Source organism: Limanda limanda, chromosome 21, assembly GCF_963576545.1.
Source record: "Limanda limanda chromosome 21, fLimLim1.1, whole genome shotgun sequence".
Lineage (NCBI taxonomy): Eukaryota > Metazoa > Chordata > Actinopteri > Pleuronectiformes > Pleuronectidae > Limanda > Limanda limanda.
The window spans coordinates 1,221,078-1,240,502 of record NC_083656.1 but is presented as its reverse complement, the minus strand read 5'-3'; the positions used below and the strand labels follow the sequence as shown (position 1 = coordinate 1,240,502).

The window sequence follows — 19,425 nt, the reverse complement described above, 5'->3', positions numbered from 1 at the left end:
TGAGCAGAGGGCATCAATCCATTCTGCACAGCCTCGTTCTTTCCTCGGAGGCGGAGGGAGGTTGTGTTGAGTTGAGCGGCTGCTGAGTCACGGCTGCCAGCGAGCGAAATCAAAGAGGAACACAAAGCAGGCGACCCCAACACGCACGTAGACAAACGACTGTGGATGCACAGTCATGCACGACAGATAATATGAAAGCAGGGGATGTGCAGATGGATGATCACTGGGATGTGCAATAATCTTGCACACTGACCAAAAGCAAAAATAAGCATTACATAATTACAAGTACATACTGAACTGTAGAGAAGCATAAAGTTAAGTAATGAATATAAAGTTGAGGCATTTTTCCAGAGGCCAATAAATGGAGGAAATCATTTTGGAGTTATAAACATCTGCAGAACACAGAGGAGCGATTACTTTTTACAACCCCGGGTTTTCAGATGCAATGACACCACTGGTGTACGAAGACTTTCACTTAAGAGGTCGATTTTAATAATTGATTGTTTAAGATGATTCATAGGCTCATTAAAAGTGCAGGATTATAATTATAACAGGAAGTAGAGAAGTACCACGTAGGAACAAAGTCACTGTGGAGGTGAAGCTGAATGAACAATGAGCTTTTCTCCATTCAACATTAGAGCGCTAACACAAACTCAGCTAAGACACAGGGAGGAGACAGTAGAATGATGACGCTCGAGAAGAAGTGCGGGGGGGGGGCACCAGAAAAGATCTCTTCATTAATAATGGATGCAGCTTTTATATCCTCCTCTGATCCACGGTTTCCCCCGCTACCTCCATCACTCCCTCCCCCTTCTCTTTCAGCCCCTGCCTGCTATCTTAACTCGCATCAGGGAAAAGGAATGAAGAGGTTGCAGTGATCCAGAACTAACGCAGGCTCCTCCCCCCCCTGCAGGCGACTGGGTCCGCAACTACCACGCAACTTTGCACAAGTGGGTTTGTCTAGCTGCAAACAGCTGTTCTCACCTGTGTAGCTGCTGGAAACGGGCCATCGATTCTCAGCCCAGGCTAATGACCACTAAAGGTTCTAGTCTACAACGAGCAGAACCAGAGCTGATCCAACTGAAACCAGACGACACGCTGTGTGAGGCTGAGCGAGCTGGGAAAACTACATTACATAACATCCTGCTGAGAACTGCATGTAAATGAGAAGGTTTTTAATTAACAGAGTAAATATATCAGGGATTTAGATTGTGGTGAAATATGAAAAAAGGAGAGTTTTTTATTTTTCATTTATACAAGGGAAATAAGAAATGAACAAAAAGGGGGAAGCTGTGAAGAATATAATTCTTAGATCATAATGTGTCTGACAAAATGAATTAAAGGTAATATAATACATAGAATAATCTCCAAGTGCATCAAAATAAAGACTAATAATCAGGTTAAGATTTACATGAATAACTGTAGGTTAAAGGTTTGTGTGTGTGTGTGTGTGTGTGTGTGTGTGTGTGTGTGTGTGTGTGTGTGTGTGTGTGTGTCCAGTTTCAGGTCGGTCATCAGCTGCTTCTGCTCAACAGCACGAGCCGTCCCATCCATCATCTGCTTGTGCAACCCCCCTCCACCCCACCAGGGGCGCTACAGCTACTACAAGGACTCACCAAGATCCTTAGAGCCTTGACTTTCGCTGGCCATCTCGCCCATCCGCACCAGAGCGTCGAAGTAGCCCTTTGCAGCATATGTGACACCTGGAAACATGGAAGCATTGGGCATCAGATCAAGGGTGCGGAGTGGAAATCACGTCTTCTTCAGCCCCCCAGAGAGGTAAGGTTGGGCATGGGAAATACAGAGCGACAGGCGGAATGGAAACCAGGCAGGAAAAGAGAAAGCTCTATGGAGGCAACTACAAGGAAACAGAGAAAACTACGGAGACTAGTCTCAAGCAACAAGAGTTAAAGAGGACAAAACCTTTTGACAATGAATCACCCAAATGACAGAGAAAGCTTTTCCTACTTGCCCTTAAATTCACCTCTAAACTTCTTGCTTCATAAGAACTGTTTCCTGAAGCCTCTTCCGTGTCGGCTCGGATTCTAAATGGTAAAAAATTTTGAATTTATTTTTATCTGAACCTAATTCCCCCTTTTTCAGGAAGTCAAAGATGCGTGAGTCGCTCGGTATGAGACAACACGTCTGAATAAACGAGGGGTCTGAATTCTGAATTCTGATATCTGAACATGGCACCATTCGTCTACAAGTGGACTTCAGCACCGTCATGAGAACTCATGAGTAATGATCTGGCTTTTTGTTATTATCAGTTACAGTTGTTTCCAGGTCATCTTTCATGTTATTATTTATTATTATTATAAATATTTCAAGCTGATCCACTTAATAGTTCTGATCAGGACCCCAAGTATTTGGAGCACCTTCCAAAGCTCTCTGCGATTCAAATACTGTAATCCATCCATAGTTCTCTGAGGAGCATCGTCACACAGACACATGAGACACCGGCTGAGACTCAGGCTGTAAACACCGAGACAAGAGGAGCCCAAGCAGCAGCACAGGTGGGTTCAAGCAGGTCAGAGGTCAGCTACACAGAGACTGACGCCATGAAGACAGAGGACACTTGTCCCGTCAGGAGATGGATGAGAGTTTATTACAGTTGATGTTGATGGGTGTTTGTGCATAGGACTGCCAGAGAACACTCATGAGAAGGGACAACATATCTAAGAATATAGATTTCATATCTGCACATGGCAAACTATGGGTTCAAGTTCATAAAGTTGTTTTTGTAACCTTGACGTCCAAAGAAACACTGAACGAAACCGGCTACGATGCAAGTTATTGTTCTGAAAGAAGACACCGTCTCTCCACTTTGTAAAGATATTGAAGAAATGCAATTTTGAAGAAAGACCGTTCCAGATTGACTTCTGACCTGAAAGATCTTTATATGCAACCATCTTTAATAGCAGACGGAGAGAGGAGCCAAGAGTCTTCCCTGGCTTGTCAAGCCTGAGTTAAGCCTAGGTGGGATATGAGGGTTTGAGAGAGGGAGACGATGGACATGAGGCAAAGACGACCGGGGGGGCTTGGATCATTTAATCAATGTCCAGAGAAATCTGAAGCAGGAGGAGCGAGGAGGCAGGTGAGGCGGGATTAGCTCGAGGAGACGTTCGCTCGTCTGCTGGCGGAAAAGTGACAGAAGCAGGAGGAGGAGGAGGAGGAGGAGGAGGAGGAGGAGGAGGAGGAGGAGGGGGGTCTGGCTGCAAAGAGGATTAGAACAGTGACGTGAAGCCGATACAGAGCGTCAGCGGCAAGAGAACATCAACAAGACAAAAGGTCTAAATCAGCCGAGACTGGTGATATGCATCCGAGGGTGTTCACTCTACATCGAGTTTCCACAACCTCCACATTCCATACACATGGATCTGATTTGAAGGCCAAACACTTCAAACACCTCAAAATGGGCTGAAAGGGTCAGAACAGCTGTTTTGACAATGACGTTATAAATAATACACAAATTAGGCTTTTTGATATTTTATACCATTTTGTATTGAATATCTTTTAAAAAAGTTACACTTTGGGAAGTTGTGATCTGCAATAAGTATATAGAGAAATAGTCAACCAGTAGTATGAAGGAACAGGTTGTCTGGTAAAAAATATATTAGTGGATTGAAATATAATTATTTAAATTGACACAACATCAGTTATGTACGATCGAGATTTCTCTCTCAACCAAACGTGACCAAGATTTAACATCGACTCGACGTCTTCTGACCTTCGACCCCCCCACATCACTTCCTACTGGGCTCTCTCCAGTCCCACGTGAAGCCTCTCAGCCCCCCCCCCCCCCGCAGCACTGAGCCTCATCACATCCACAGACACACGGCCACGTTCCACCGGACTCTAAGGAGTTTAGGTTCAAACAAAGCAGACAAACATCAGCTTCCTTCGTCCCTCAGTGACATCTCTTCAGTCCCCAGGGAAGCAAACCTGTGGCCCCAGTTCCACTTCCAGAGGATGCACTGGTATTCTTCCAGTCACAATAGATGCTCACTGGGTGCCCTGCTCCGCTCTGGCACTGATGAAGTGTAATCCCCACTCAGGGAGTCACAGGGCTATTTTTAGTTTTATCTATCAGACTGGAGTCAGGCCTCTTTTATTGGTCTTGCAGGTTGCAGAGTCTTTCCTGCATTTCCACTCCAAACACGCACAAGAGAGCAGTGCTCAACACACGCACACAGCATCAATGGAGATATCTGCTCCTGATAACATCCTCCCTGAGGCACCACACGTGACAACAGGGTGAAAAAGAGCTTTTCTTATCAATAAATGAGCTGCACATGCTCAGAGGCTCGTCTTATCTGAGGAAACGTACATGGCAACACGGAGAGCGTTCCCGGGCAGACCTATCTGCATTAAATATCATAGAAACACCGTGAAGCTGCAGGACAAACTTTAAAACTGTGATACAAGTCAGATTCACGTCCCTGTGTTGGTGAATGTTTCTCAGACTTTTGCTTCAACTCTTCCTGTTATTTATATTTTACCCGGGCTTGTCCTGGATACCTCTGCCCCACGGGAAGCGCCGCTATCCTCCAGACTCCTCCTGTTCCACTTCTCATTGGCTTCTGCTCCACTTTGCTCCCCAAGACATTTCCAGTGATTTTGCCTTTAACCTTGAACGAGTGCTGCATGTATATCTCAATCCCTCCGTCTTTCTCTCACTTGCACACACACACACAACCCCGCAAACATGTCAGCTCTTCATGCCAGAAAGCAAAGGACAAGGGACGCACAGTAGAGGCGGAAATTTAGGATTGATGGACTGGTGGCAGAGAGCAGGGAGGAAGACGTGTGGACATGGACGTCGTCACAGAGGATCAATCAGATGACGTCAACCCAAGAGTGTCATCAAATCGTCTGGAAAGATCTTCAAATTTTGGCATCAAATATTTGCGTTATGTCTCTACTAGTTTCAAGTTTCAAAGCTTTAAAGGAGTGAGGACTCGATGGAGACGTCCACAAAACTACAAACCTCTGATTATCTGTGTCGTTATTACAAATCCAGAGGATGTAAAAGCAGCAGCAGAGGAGCTGGTGGGGCATTTACTCCTCTGCCTGAACTACTGGACACCGAAGAAAGGACAAAGGACAAGGGACAGAGAGAGAGAGAGAACAAGAGCGGGTCGGTGTACTCACTGGTGAGCGCCTTCTCGTAGCTCTTCCCCATGGCTATGAAGTTCCTCAAGCAGGGGTTGAACTGCTCCATGATGGACTGCAAAGATAGAAACACAGCACGTTAGGTTAGTGAAGAGGCAGGAGAGACTCTGGTAGAAGCACTGAAATGAGCTACAGTGACAGACCAGCACTCGTTACTAGGGCATGAACACACACACACACAATCACACACACACACACACACACACTCACACACACACACTCACACTCACAGCCGGCTGAGCCAAGGAGGAAGAGGAGTGCAGCGTGTCAAGCTCACGATGAAAACAGGGAGGAACAAACGCGGACAAAAACTGAGATGAAAAGAAGGACGTAAAGAAAGGGAGAGAGAGAACATGTCATCGGGGTGTGTGTGTGTGTGTGCGTGTGTGCGTGTGTGTGTGTGTGTGTGTTTGTGTGTGTGTGTGTGTGTGTGTGAAGGGGTAACCTGCTTCCTCTCACCTCCCCTGCTGTCTCCATTAAAACAAACCAGGTTTTGGCCGCTGCCTCCCTGGGCTCAGCAGCAGACCTGAACTGTTTCCTTCCATCCCAACATTCACCTGACTCAGACACACTGTTTCTGCTAATTACTTTTTTTTAAAGGGTCAGGTCACCAGAAAACTATAGATTAAACATTTTCTCACTTTTCTGAGGTGGCATCTAATAAGAGCTTCATCAAATCTGAGAGACTTACATGCATCTCAAATTATAACAAATAAAACCACTAGAATGGCAGTCGAGCATAAAACTTCCAAGACCCAATAATCCCCTTAAAATCAATGAAGTTTCACCAACGCTCACACACTCTAGAGAGTTTCCTACATCTGCCCAAGGTTTTTCATCAAGATTCATGAATTATTTCATAATAATAACCTAAGTGACAAGAGCAGAAAATGATTTAAAAAGTCCTGCAACAAATGTAAAGGTTTCTTCTCTGACTCATACCCATAATGCATCATTCCACCATCATGTTGTTTACAAACCAACCAACAAAGAAACTGACGAGGTTGAAACATAACAATAAAAATATCCACAAGGCTAAAGATATGATGGAGATAAGAGTCTGTATAAAAGTTGACCCTGGTCAAGAAAGGACACACACACACACACACACACACACACACACACACACACACACACACACACACACACACACACACACACACACACACACACACACACACACACACACACACACACACACACACACACACACACACACACACACACACACACACACACACACACACACACACACACACACACACACACACACACACAATGCAATAAATTCTAACCAGCATCCTTTGGGACAGTTGGCCCAGTGAGCACACAGGCAGTGCAGTGTGTCCACATCCAGAAACACACAACCAGCAGTGACCTGAGTCCTCGGTAACAGATGAAGAAACGTATGATGAGTTTTATTGTCGTGTCTGTCTCTGCACTGACTCAGCCGCCCCCCCCCCCCTTTCATTTCTGCTGCATCTTCAGCAAAATGCCAGCAATTTCAAACGCAGCACTTCTCCCTCCCCGACTTTCTCTCCCCTCTTTGAAAAGACTGGATGTCTCAGATGATGGAATCGGACAGAAAGGTGAAGGGATGAGTGGGAGACTGGGGAGGATCCAAGAAAAGATTCAGAAGAACAGAAGAGATTTAACAACTAAGCAGCTTTTAAATAATAATGACAACCTGCTGAAACTAGGACTTAAGATGGTGAAACCACTGTGATAAGTGGATTTGCTTGAAGGAAATCACCAGAAACTTTGTTCTTTTGTGAACAGTAAGTGCTCTTAGCAGCGCTGACCTTTAAGGGAACAGCAAATCCAAATTCTTAGTGTTTCACAATCTACTTCTAGTTTGTTTCCTGCAACTGCTGCACAAAAGAGGAATGGTTCATGAGTCCATGGGACAAATGTCTTTTAAATATATATGTATTTTAAATAAAGACCCTTGGAATACATCTTATACCAAAAACAAGAAAAATACTGTTTTCCCCCTGTTTTGCCTTAATTATGTGAAACAAAATGCCAGAGGGAGAAACAGCCTGTTAGAGAGACTATAATGACTCAGTTAAATAGTTCATGTAACTGACTAGTGCAGTAACACCCGTTGGGAGTCGCTCAGGCATCTAGAGCCACAAGTCTTAAGGAGACGAGCTGTGACTTTCTTCAGAAGGAAAAGGAAACTTGTGCCTTTAAATTTTAAAAGGTCACAGATGGACGAACACAAAGAGGGACAGAGAGAACGGAGGGATGAGCAGAAGGCAGAAGGAGAAGAGGTTATATCTGGGAGTGGCAGACACATCCTCTCGTGACCGCCCGCTACGAGGAGGGCCTGCTGCCGGCTGACACACAACTCCCACCTTGGTACACAAAACTTCACCATGACTTCAGAAAAGTACAAAAGTAGGACGGGACGAGACAGGACTGAGGGCCCAGCGAGGGGAGAGCTTGAAAAAAGGTGCTGGGTTCAGGAAGCAGCGTGAACACGAATCAGAACTGATAATAAACACATCGGAACAGATTCATTTCGGGCTGAAGTTGATTTTAAATCATTTCTATATTGAAAACTGTTTGTATTATTAATCAAAAGCGCCCTGCTGTGGATTTATGGGCAGACTTTTCTTGTGTCACAATCAGTACACAGACACACACACACACGAAAAGAAGCAACGTTTCTTTGTGCATTCTGGGGACAAACAAACCTATTTATACCCCAGCTCCCTCTCGCCCCTCTCTTCCATCTCTGGGTGCATCTTCTGTTACGTAAGCTGTCGGCTGCTGAACAAACCCAGTCGGTGGAAACGCTCCAGCAGCAGCAGCAGGAGGAAAGGATCCATCAACAACAGAATCGAAACAGAAGAAGTGTCTCATGTCTAAATAAACAGAGGACTGGGCGGAGACTGTGGGACGAGGTGTGTACATGTGTTAGTGAGTGTTTACATGCCAGTGAGTGACTTCGTGATGAGGTGTGGTTATGTAATCTCTGTCATACAGGTCCAGCCTCATGCATCGCATTCCTCCACGGAGGTGGTGTGAGTGCTGTTGAAATACTTTCAGTGTTTCCCATGTTGTTACACAGACGTGAGCAAACGCACTGAAACAAGCTGGAGGAAGAGCAGGAGCTGAGGTTTGACAGTCGTTCTTTAACATCACTAAAATGAGTCAGTGTGGACTGTGACTAATAAACCCAAACACTGGTACCAATATTAGGGAGGTGAACATTTCTGAAACCCAGTGTTTTCTATTAATTATCTAGACTGTTGGTATCTGCCGTGTCCTAATTTCATAATGAACCAATAAAGAATTTGTACCTCTCATAATAATTTAAGTTACCTTGCAGAGCGGCTGCGGTGCCATTTGCCTCCTTCCCTCACACTATCGTCCATAAAGTTTTTACCGTCCACGCAGACAGTCAGGCCTCATTGTGGTCTGACTGTCGGCGTTAATGCAGTTTTCTCATATGTGAGAACTTCTTATTTACCTACTACCACCACACACTGAATACATTCAGGGAAACAGTGATAACGATATTAGCAATGATTCATAAGATGTAATCAAACCCTTAGGATGAAGACATTTTTTAAGGTTCAATACTTTAGTATAAAGAAGTATGCAAATAATCACAGAGCTTGAATTAAGAATATAAAGATAAATGCAAATTTAGTTAATCAGGCTGACAACAGGCTGCTGAACTAATTCCTGAGTTTCTCCTTCGTCACTACGCGCTCACACGGTTTAGGGAATAGTTTAATAGGATCATTAACTTGGTCGGTCCTGTAGTAATCTGCACTCAATCAGTTGAGCTCGTTCCTTCGGCTGCAGGGACGGAGGCTGATTAGCATTCCACTGAATGAAGGACCATATTTGAGTGAGTGCACGGGAAATGAGAGGGATTACCGAGCACAGGCGTCTTTGTCTCACTTCGCCCGTGTGCCTCGGTCATGGGTTTTAATTGACTCGCTAATCACCTTCACCAATTAAGTGCCAACACTCGATCACAATGCACAGATTGTCTGGTCACGTTGCCGTGTTGTGAAACAGCTTTTATCAACGTGCTTCATCTGAGACAAACACCACTGAATTCTCTCTGGAAACCAAATACCAGCAGAATAATGAGCTGTTCCTTATCTTCTGCTGTGTGGACACAGACAGACATTCCAGTTTGATTCTACATCCACAGACGATTCACTGCTTTTATCAACTTATTACACAAGTTCAGTGTCAATGAGGCAACATTTGTTTACGTCTTCACTCTCAGACAGGAACAGATGGAGATAATCACTGAATACTGTGAGATGGACCATGAAGCTTATCACTGATCTCAGGGAAGATAGACATATTATACAAACAACCAGGATCCAGTTCTATCGGAATGGAATTCACATTTTGAAGGAAATGAGACAAGACAGTTTAAATGCATCTGCAGTGATATTTGAGGTATTTACAAGTCGGAAGAGTTTCTCCTCGTATTTTGTTTGTTTGATGATTTCAACCCTGACGAGTTGTTTGTAGGTTCCTTCCCACTTGTTACCCTGAGCAGCAGGTCGCAGAATCTAGACACACTTAGAAGTTAATATAAATCTTGGCAGAGACTTGGACAGGTGTGTTTAGGGAGTTATTATTTTTACTCGCCACCGTGGCCTCAACAAGCGGCTAACGAGAGGTTAGCGAGTACGTTGCAGCACCAAGTCCATCAGAGAAAGAAACATGGCTGCAGATGGAACCCGTGTCCCAAGACAGACGGGTGATGTGGAACAGAGCCAGAGCTTATACAAGCTATTAATAATGGAACCAGAGGATGCACACACACACACACACACACACACACACACACACACACACACACACACACACACACACACACACACACACACACACACACACACACACACACACACACACACACACACACACACACACACACACACACACACACACACACACACACACACACACACACACACACGTTCCTCTGTGAGAGATAATGAGAGCTAGAGGTGTGTTCAGACGTCAGGAGGAGGAGACATCAGGTGAAGGTCTCAAAATGAACCAGCATTCAGGTAAATGTAGCATACGAAGTACAATATGTTAAATAGAAGAACAAAGCATTGTCTGATTGGTGAAATGTTTCCACTCGAGTACATGTACTACCCTGTAGTTACTTCCCACACAGATAGGTACACTCACAGCTTAACAGGTGAGACTACAAAGGTAAGATAACAAGCAGCATTAAGAACATAGTGACCTAGCTGGCTCTGCCACAATGCTGTGGAGGAGGCAGACCGTGTGTGTGTGTGTGTGTGTGTGTGTGTGTGTGTGTGTGTGTGTGTGTGTGTGTGTGTGTGTGTGTGTGTGTGTGTGTGTGTGTGTGTGTGTGTGTGTGTGTGTGTCTCAGTTGGCGGCAGGAGATGAGTGTGAAGGGTGAGTCACAGCCCACATAAACAGCAGCAGGTTCATATCATGTTGGGGCGTAAATTAGAGTAAGGCTGAGCCGGCCATGTGGCACCATTAGACCCCGCTGCGCCGCTCAATGCCATGAAGATTAACCAGCTAGGGACCTGACATTCCCAGTGAGGGGGGGGGGGGGGGGGACAGAAAATGTGGCCTCAGGCAATCGATTCATATTTCTACAGTCAGTATTCACAGTATAAAATGGACATTGAAAAAGCTCCTGTAACGGTATCTTCATTTCAAAGAATGACCTTAAAGGGTTAATGACCTTAAAAGGTTATAAACACACACAATATTCACTGTATCACCTGAAGTTCAGTCGCTCTCTGACAGAATAAACAGTCTCTGGAGAGCAATCACCACAGAGTCAACACTTTGAGAGTCGATAACTGAAGTTCAGCCTTTTACTGCAGACGTGTGTGATCTGTGGCTGGGATGTGAAGGTCAACCAGATAAAAAACGACTTTTTAGGACTTTGCATTGACTTCCAGTCATTGTGGACAGCGGAACCTTGTCTCTAAACTTGACCATGACCGATTCATGTCTTACCCTAACCCCCCCAACCCTCTAACCCTGTCCTACTAACCTCACCACAACTCACATCTGACCCCGAACCCTAACCAGGACCAGAGGAATGAAGTTCTGCCTCAGCAGCATCGAGCTCAGGTGTCCATGAGGTCCACTGGTCCCCACAGGGTCAGGGTTAATGCTGGGAAAGGTCCTAACGAGCACACACACACACACACACACAAACACACACACACACACACACACACACACGGTCACTTACTCTAGGTGCTAGCCATGGAAACACTGAGGTCCTGCGCAGTGCTGAGATGTGTTTGGCTGCTGCTCACAAGTCAAGGTGACCCCTTGTCATCAGGTTTAACCGTGTGTGTGTGTGTGTGTGTGTGTGTGTGTGTGTGTGTGTGTGTGTGTGTGTGTGTGTGTGTGTCGCACATATGACGTCCCCTCTTCATAACCTGCCACAACGCTCCAACTTCTCGGCGGGTGTCAGCTGCTCTACAAACACTCATCACTCACACGCTGACTCCGAGCACAGAAGCAATTTGGCGTCAACACACGATGTTGTTTTCCATCAAAGTAACGTCCTGAACAAACACACAAGCCACAAGCAGCTGATCACTTCTTCATCTACGAACTACAACATTGTATTATTAACATGGGTCATTAAAACGTTCCCACTAATTGTCCAAATAATAACTTGGTTAATAACTTCTGTCACTTCCAGCTTCATCTCACTCAGTCCTGTGGTTTGAGTTCACGTTTCACTCCAATCTGAGTTTCATCACAAACTTCTACTGATAAACCAGAAGTGTTTTTATTCCCATGACCTCGAACAAACACTTTCCAACAGTTCACAGCAGCTGCCGACCGCCTCACTCCATCTGCATTAGTCTCTCCTCTGGGAATTATGATCATAAGATCATCTAAACAGAAGTGAAACAGTCTATAGTTCAAGATCTATAAATCTGCTGGTTGCAATCGAAAAAACTTGAGTATTTTAACATTGTGACACAGGCCATGAAAGAACTGCTGAATTTACAGGAATAAAAAGAAATGTGTGTTTGCCATGACTAAGGGTCATTCAGAGGACAGATTAGAACACTGTATACTTATTGTTTTAGAATTGATTTGAAAGATATTGTTGATCACCTTTCAGCCGCTGCACGGCCTGGACCAAGATTATATTTTAGATCTTTTAATCCCGTATTAACCTTTTGTGTTGCATGGGATCCTCAGGCAGATACTTTCACTGCTGCAGGGACCAGGGACCAGAACTAAAGGGAGAAATGGTGATACTGTTGACTTTGTCGATTTGTTGTCTTGCTTATTGTCATGATTTGAAACATGCTATACTATTACATATAAACGAACCATTTAACTTTACACAGTGAGATATTTAAGTGTAAACTACACTGAGGCATGTTTGGGTTTTGTTATTTGGTAATTGTTCTGCAATTGAGGCCTGATTCCTTGAATCCCTCCACAGGTAGAAACTCATTCTCAGCTCGGTCTGCAGCTGAGTCTGCAAACTCTTCTCATCATTGACCTGCTGCTGAAAACTGCTCTGCAGATTTCTAATCCAACACATGTCTCAAATCCTGATTTATGTAAATGTTTCTAAACGTCACACACGACATAAACGCTCAAACATGTAAAGTACGTGTGCAGATGCTTGGTGAGCAGGAAGCAGAGGAGACTGATGCTAAAGTGAAAACAGCCGTTAGGAATCCCCACTGCAGAATCAGGAGTATGTTATATGTGGAAGTGATGAGCTGATGAATATTATATTATGTCCATTACTGATTTGCTGCTGTCCCTCATTATTCTGCTTCCCAGAATGATTTGCTTCTGCTCAGTCAGTGTGACAATCACCGCGCTAAAGCTGCACTGCTTCAACGCTCTCTGGAGATGGAAATTCAGTGTAAGTGTGTGTGTGTGTGTGTGTGTGTGTGTGTGTGTGTGTGTGTGTGTGTGTGTGTGTGTGTGTGTGTGTGTGTGTGTGTGTGCGACGTGCGTGTTTGTGTGTTTAGCCAATTTCCCTTTCAGATGAGCTCTTATCTGTGTGCAGGCGAGCAGAGGCAGAGTCAGCGCCCCCTATTCCACAGATGCAGCTTCAGAAGGAGACGGGAAAGGTGGGGGCACTTCCGGCACCTTATATGGCCGTGCTGGAATTCCCCCCCCCCCCCCATCCTGTGTCAGGGCAACCCATCACTATTCCCCTCACGTTCGGCTCGTACCACAGGAAAGCTGCTGGGTCGGTGGGCGAGGAGGTGATGGGAGGGAGGGAGGAGTCTCTGTCGTCACCATGTGAGCGTCATCGTTCAGAGTGACTCAGTCCTGCTACAGAACCAGGTTCCATTTTACACACACGAACATGTGGTCACACGAACATGTGATCACACGAACATGTGATCACACAACATGTTTATATGAACAGGGTCGTAAATTATTACAGGCAGGCTCTTAAAATAAAAAGGTAATTTTGGCAAATACAATATATGGACGTGCGGATGTACATGAAATGTGAAATATTGGTGTGTTTCAGCTTTAAATCACACACGCACACGCACACGCACACACACACACACACGCACACACACACACACACACACACACACACACACACGCACGCACGCACGCACACGCAACGGCAACACTGGATCCTCACTCGTCTCCTCGACTATTTATTCTGTTCTTTCCTCCGTCTCCGTAACTCTCCTTTCATCCTCTGCCAAGATCCCTGCCTCTTCCTCTTCCTCTTCCTCTTCCTCTTCCTCTTCCTCTTCCTCTTCCTCTCCCACCCTCCCCGATCTCCCTGCAGCTCCAGTTAGAAAACGTAACGATGTGGTGAAGGCTGCTGACGTACTGCACACGCAGCTATGAGAGCTGTGTCATGACAGAGCAGTTGGTAAAACTAAACTAAACAATAGCACCTACACAGATCTGCAGCCTGCTGGATGCTGCTGCTGGGCCCTGCTTGTGACTGGAGGCTGAAAGGCAAACGTCCAACGAATACCTAGAGTCATAAAGACGAGCCTCACAGCGGCTGCTTTAATCTCAAATTGAACCTAGTTATTAGTTTGTCACTAATGGGACGGATAAAGATTATCTTTGTATCTAAACCTGGATTCTGTGTATCTGACTTTCAAATATCAGTTGGAAAATAAGGAGAAACAGTCGCAGCAGTGATTTGAAGAACCAAAATACAAGAGGAGCTGTGGCCTTCCACCTTGTATCAGAAAACAGGGATGAGCTGCTGACTTATCTGTAGAAATCAGTGTTTCAGAGGCTGATGGTGAAGGACAAAAGTCTAACTACAGAAACCATCACTCACAAAACTGCAACGGGTTAGGATTACATTCTTTGTTCAGATTAAACTAGAACTCAAGAAAATGTCCAAACAATTTCCTGGAGCTCATATCTGAAAATGGTCTCAGATTCATTGGAGACACTTGACGGAGCCACAGCTGTAAAACCCAAAAGAGCTGCAGAGCTCATTTTCAGTGGGATCAGCAAAACCAGTGATTCAATTCAACACTAACGCTTATTAAAGTGCATGACTGCATCGCTGCAGCCCTGCACTGATCCCTTTTACATAACACAATCATACACCTCACAACACTTTCAGACGGCGACACTCACAAACCCTGTTGTTGCTTAAAGATCAGTAACAAGTCACAGAGCCAGAACAAAGCCTGCAGCTGGAGGAGCATGGACAGAGGCACAAAGCAAAGCATGAAGCTCTGAGCAGAGACAATGGAGGTGAACGCAGTGAGACTAATCAGAGACGGACCAATGATGCTGGAGAAATCCTGCCTCGGATTCAATATGTTCCCCTCATATTATCACAGAGCCGAGAGGCTTAACCTCAAATCAACTTGAACAGTGTTGAAGAGCAGGAGGAAGGATTTCCACATCAGCCTCTCACCTGCAGCCTTCAGCATCACCTGAGCTGCTGCTCACAAAACCCACTGATGACGCCGGATAACAATACAATGAAATCTGATGAAATACCTCAAACGTGTTTGAGAAGAAATCTACTGTTGACTGCAAGTCTGGATTGTTTTGTTCACTGGTGAAAGAACTGAAAAGGCTCTTGAGGGAAGGAGAACGTGAACAGATTGTCGTGGTGTGACTGTGTGGATCAAGTGTTCAGAATGACTCACAGCCCCCCCCACACATTCGAAGAGGATCCTTCTCTGGAGAACACACAGTTTGGCTTCACATGAGCACCACAGCCTCGTGTCTTGCGGAGGTGGGAGTTGAAATGATGACAATATTTACAGAAGCTTTCGTGGTTCCAATCGCTCGAGGACACTTACTGGTCAGCGACGGAAAGCGTAGTGACGCAGTGACCACATTACATCGTGTAGCAGAGACACTTGGATCCACAGCCTCAGTAACAAAGGAAACAACAATATGAGTTGGTTGCTCTCTGACATGAATTGATTGAACTGAACGTTCCACAGAAACAAACTGAGCCTGAAGGAAAAACTATTAAATCACTGAATATTCTGATTTTTAACAACTCACTGAGGAAACGTTAACAGTGGTTGTATCCAGAGCTGCAGCTAAAGGATATGGTTGGATAACCCGTTCTGCTTGAGTGGAGAAACGTTCGACTTGAACAATAAGAGGAAACGTTCGGACTGTAAACCGTGCACAATGAAAGAAGGACAGTTTTACACCATCTACACTACACACTACAACATATCAGCTGTTCCCCCCAGACCCCCGCCCCCCCCCCCCTTCCCGTCACACTACCTCACAGCCTCCTACAAACGGAGCCTGCAGCACTGCTGGGGTTTCAACACTCGGCTGAATACGCTCCTGAGCAAACATGCAGATGGTGTTTGTTCAGCAGCCACAACAACCTGAGGAAACAGTTTATCCACAGTGTGTGATGAACTCATCTGTGTGACGTTTCATCCCCTGGTGATGACAGGTGGATTCACTCATCACCATCTGCATGTTCTGAGGTGACTTTATACCAGTCTGCAGGACTGGGCAGGCCATCAAGCTCTCAGTACTGTGTGTACTTGAGCTCTCAGTACTGCGTGTATTTGAGCTCTCAGTACCATGAGTATTTGAGCTGTTAGTACTGCGTGTACTTGAGCTCTCGGTACCGTATGATCTCTCAGTACTGCGTGTATTTGAGCTCTCAGTACTGTATGAGCTCTCTGTACCGTATGAGTTCTCAGTACTGGGTGTACTTGATCTCTCAGTACCATGAGTATTTGAGCTCTCGGTACTGTATGAGCTCTCAGTACTGTGTGTATTTAAGCTGTTAGTACTGCGTGTACTTGAGCTCTCAGTACCGTATGAGCTCTCAGTACTGCGTGTATTTGAGCTCTCAGTACTGTATGAGCTCTCGGTACCGTATGAGTTCTCAGTACTGGGTGTACTTGATCTCTCAGTACCATGAGTATTTGAGCTCTCAGTACTGTATGTATTTCAGCTGTCAGTACTGTGTGTACTTGAGCTCTCAGTACTGTGTGTATTTCAGCTGTCAGTACTGTGTGTACTTGAGCTCTCAGTACTGTGTGTATTTCAGCTGTCAGTACTGCGTGTACTTGAGCTCTCAGTACCGTATGAGCTCTCAGTACTGCGTGTATTTGAGCTCTCAGTACTGTATGAGCTCTCGGTACCGTATGAGTTCTCAGTACTGGGTGTACTTGATCTCTCAGTACCATGAGTATTTGAGCTCTCAGTACTGTATGTATTTCAGCTGTCAGTACTGTGTGTACTTGAGCTCTCAGTACTGTGTGTATTTCAGCTGTCAGTACTGTGTGTACTTGAGCTCTCTGTATGTTCCTGATCTCTTTGTCGGTGCTAAATGATTTCAATCTCTAACACTGTTTTGTAGCCTCAGTTGAAACAGATTGAGTTGAATCCGGTGGGAGTCGTCACCTCTTCATCTTCTGCTGCTCCAATGAATTAATAAGGATCCGATACTTTCTCTAAACTCAGATTCACACGCAGCTCTGCTCGTTGGATCAGTTCAGAAACATGGCAGGCGTCAGGCAGTGCAGCAGCGAGCTCCTCCTGCTCCTCCTGCTCCTCCTGCTCCTCCTGCTCCTCCTGCTCCTCCTGCTCCTCCTGCTGACTCCTGCTGACTCCTGCTCCTCCTGCTGACTCCTTAATGACGTGTCCTGCTGATGACAGGAAGGAACCCCACAGCGGCTTTTCAGCACGGCTGCATTTTCATTCTACAGCAGAGTGTTTTCCCAGCAACACCCTGCTCCCTACAGGGGGGGTTAAATGAAGCTGCATGCAAAGGTCACTTCTTATTTCTTATTAAATATGATATTAATAATTTGGTGTCGTAGATAATGAGACATGCTCATCACATGTTCTCAGGGAAGCTGGAACCAGAAAATTGACTTAATTTTGATAATTGACCTTGTGATTTATCAGTTTTGATCATTTACATTCAACAAATAGACTTTTCCACACATCCTCCTCCTCCTCCTCCTCCTCCTCCTCCTCCTCCTCCTCCTCTCTCTGCAGCTTCATCTATTATCATTCCAACAGAACCTCCCACAGGTCAAAGCATCGACTCCTCGTGCATCATTGGTCTTCATTAGACGTTTATCATGTCAGCAATTTAACTAAATCTCAACCAAACATCCTAAACTCTCGTGTTGTGTCCCAGCGTCTTTTCGTCTGTCACCATGAACTCCTGCTGACCTGAACAGTCCATGTGGCTCAGTGACCACACGTGACCTTCTCCTCCGGCCTCCAACAACACCTCCGCTGCAGCAGAAGCTTTCAGACGTGTGGAGCAGTGACAGGTTTCCCCACATGAAGGAAAACCCTTGTCGTTCCTCTGCTGCTGAAATCGAGCTCGTCTGGAGAGCTGCCCTGAGTGCAGTGAATCTGAGGAGTAACTCCTCCTCCTCCTCCTCCTCTTCCTCCTCTTCTTCCTCTTCTTCCTCCTCCTCTTCTTCCTCCTCCTCCTCCTCCTCCTCTTCCTCCTCCTCTTCTTCCTCCTCCTCCTCCTCCTCCTCCTCTTCCTCCTCTTCTTCTTCTTCCTCCTCCTCTTCTTCTTCTTCTTCCTCCTCCTCCTCCTCCTCCTCCTCCTCCACCAGGCCCAGTGTGATGAAGAGGAGCTTTGTTGTGGAGACAACAATGAAGCCACCGAGTGCTTGCCCGTTCAGTGGGTTTCCCAAGAATATCTGACGCTGGTGTTCGTGACCTTTGCTTCCTCTGCCCTGAGCCAACGACCTGCGACCACAACCCTGACCTCTCTGATCCATTAAGACAAAGTACGCGGATATTTCCACAGATGCACTCGGTCCACGAAGTTATAGTTTTCTTTCACAAGTGCATCAACACAAAGGAAATCTACATGAAGCTACTGTCGACAATCACGAGCCCACACTGCAGATTGCCGGTCCCAGTGGGATCCACCTCAACTGCAGCAGCTGGGATGTGTGGTTCATCTACTTCCTGCAGGAAGTTCCTCTGGTGCTGGGGGCATGATTCATAGTGAACTGCCCGAGGCACCAGGAGCTCACACTGCTGGTCTGGTCCCAGGAAAAGGAAATATAACAACTCACAGTGTTACTGCAATAAATGATATAACCTGGGACAGAGAATCAACCAATCAACTCCCGAGCTGCTGCTTCGTGTCAAACTGCAGCAGTTGGAGTTAGAAGGTTGAATTCTGACTCATGTGACATTTGATCATAAACGGATTCACATTCGGTCTCGGACCAGATCCAAGATATTCTCGGTCCGTGTTCGTGAGGAATAGAGACGAGTCAAGGACCAAACTTCAGAATCCAGCAGCAGACAGTAGTTGATCTGAATCAGAGACTTGTCACTCAAAGTGAACGTGTGTGAGTCTCAGTCTGCAGCAGCTGCTCCTCACGCAGGGAGTCGCTCCTTCTCACCTTGTACACGTTCTCCGTGATGCGGTGCACCTCGTCGGTCCGGGACATCCTTGCTGGTTCTCCTGCGGGAAGCGGCTCCTCTGAGTCCGGAGCTGTTGCGAGATCAGCTGTTCCGAGATCAGCTGTTCCGAGATCAGCTGTGTCGACACGAGCTGAGTCCGAGGGGCCGCTGTTTATACCCGCTGGAGAGGGGGCGGAGCCAGGGAGGACAGGGGCGCTGCTGCCTTCACGGACACCGGGAAATAAAGCTGCTGCTGCCTGTGGAGGACGTGAGAAGAGTCCACCCTAAAACCCCAGCTCCCGATTCACTTGAGTTCCCTTGTTATTAATTGAACAAACTAAAAGGTTGCATTAAATAAAAAATAAACCTGCA

The 19,425-nt window shown here is 45.8% G+C and overlaps 1 protein-coding gene across 1 annotated transcript in view; it reads right to left on the bottom strand.

Moving 5' to 3' along the window:
- Nucleotides 1-19,140, bottom strand: part of baiap2b (BAR/IMD domain containing adaptor protein 2b) — a 50,133-nt gene extending 30,993 nt beyond the window's left edge. Inside the window, exons 1-3 of the mRNA XM_061095166.1 lie at nucleotides 19,053-19,140; nucleotides 5,155-5,230; nucleotides 1,617-1,703 (exon numbers count right to left, since the gene is read on the bottom strand). Coding sequence (XP_060951149.1) covers nucleotides 1,617-1,703; nucleotides 5,155-5,230; nucleotides 19,053-19,100 — 211 coding nt within the window. The 5' untranslated portion in view covers nucleotides 19,101-19,140. The remainder of the gene's footprint in view (nucleotides 1-1,616; nucleotides 1,704-5,154; nucleotides 5,231-19,052) is intronic.
- Nucleotides 19,141-19,425: the final 285 nt, after the last annotated feature.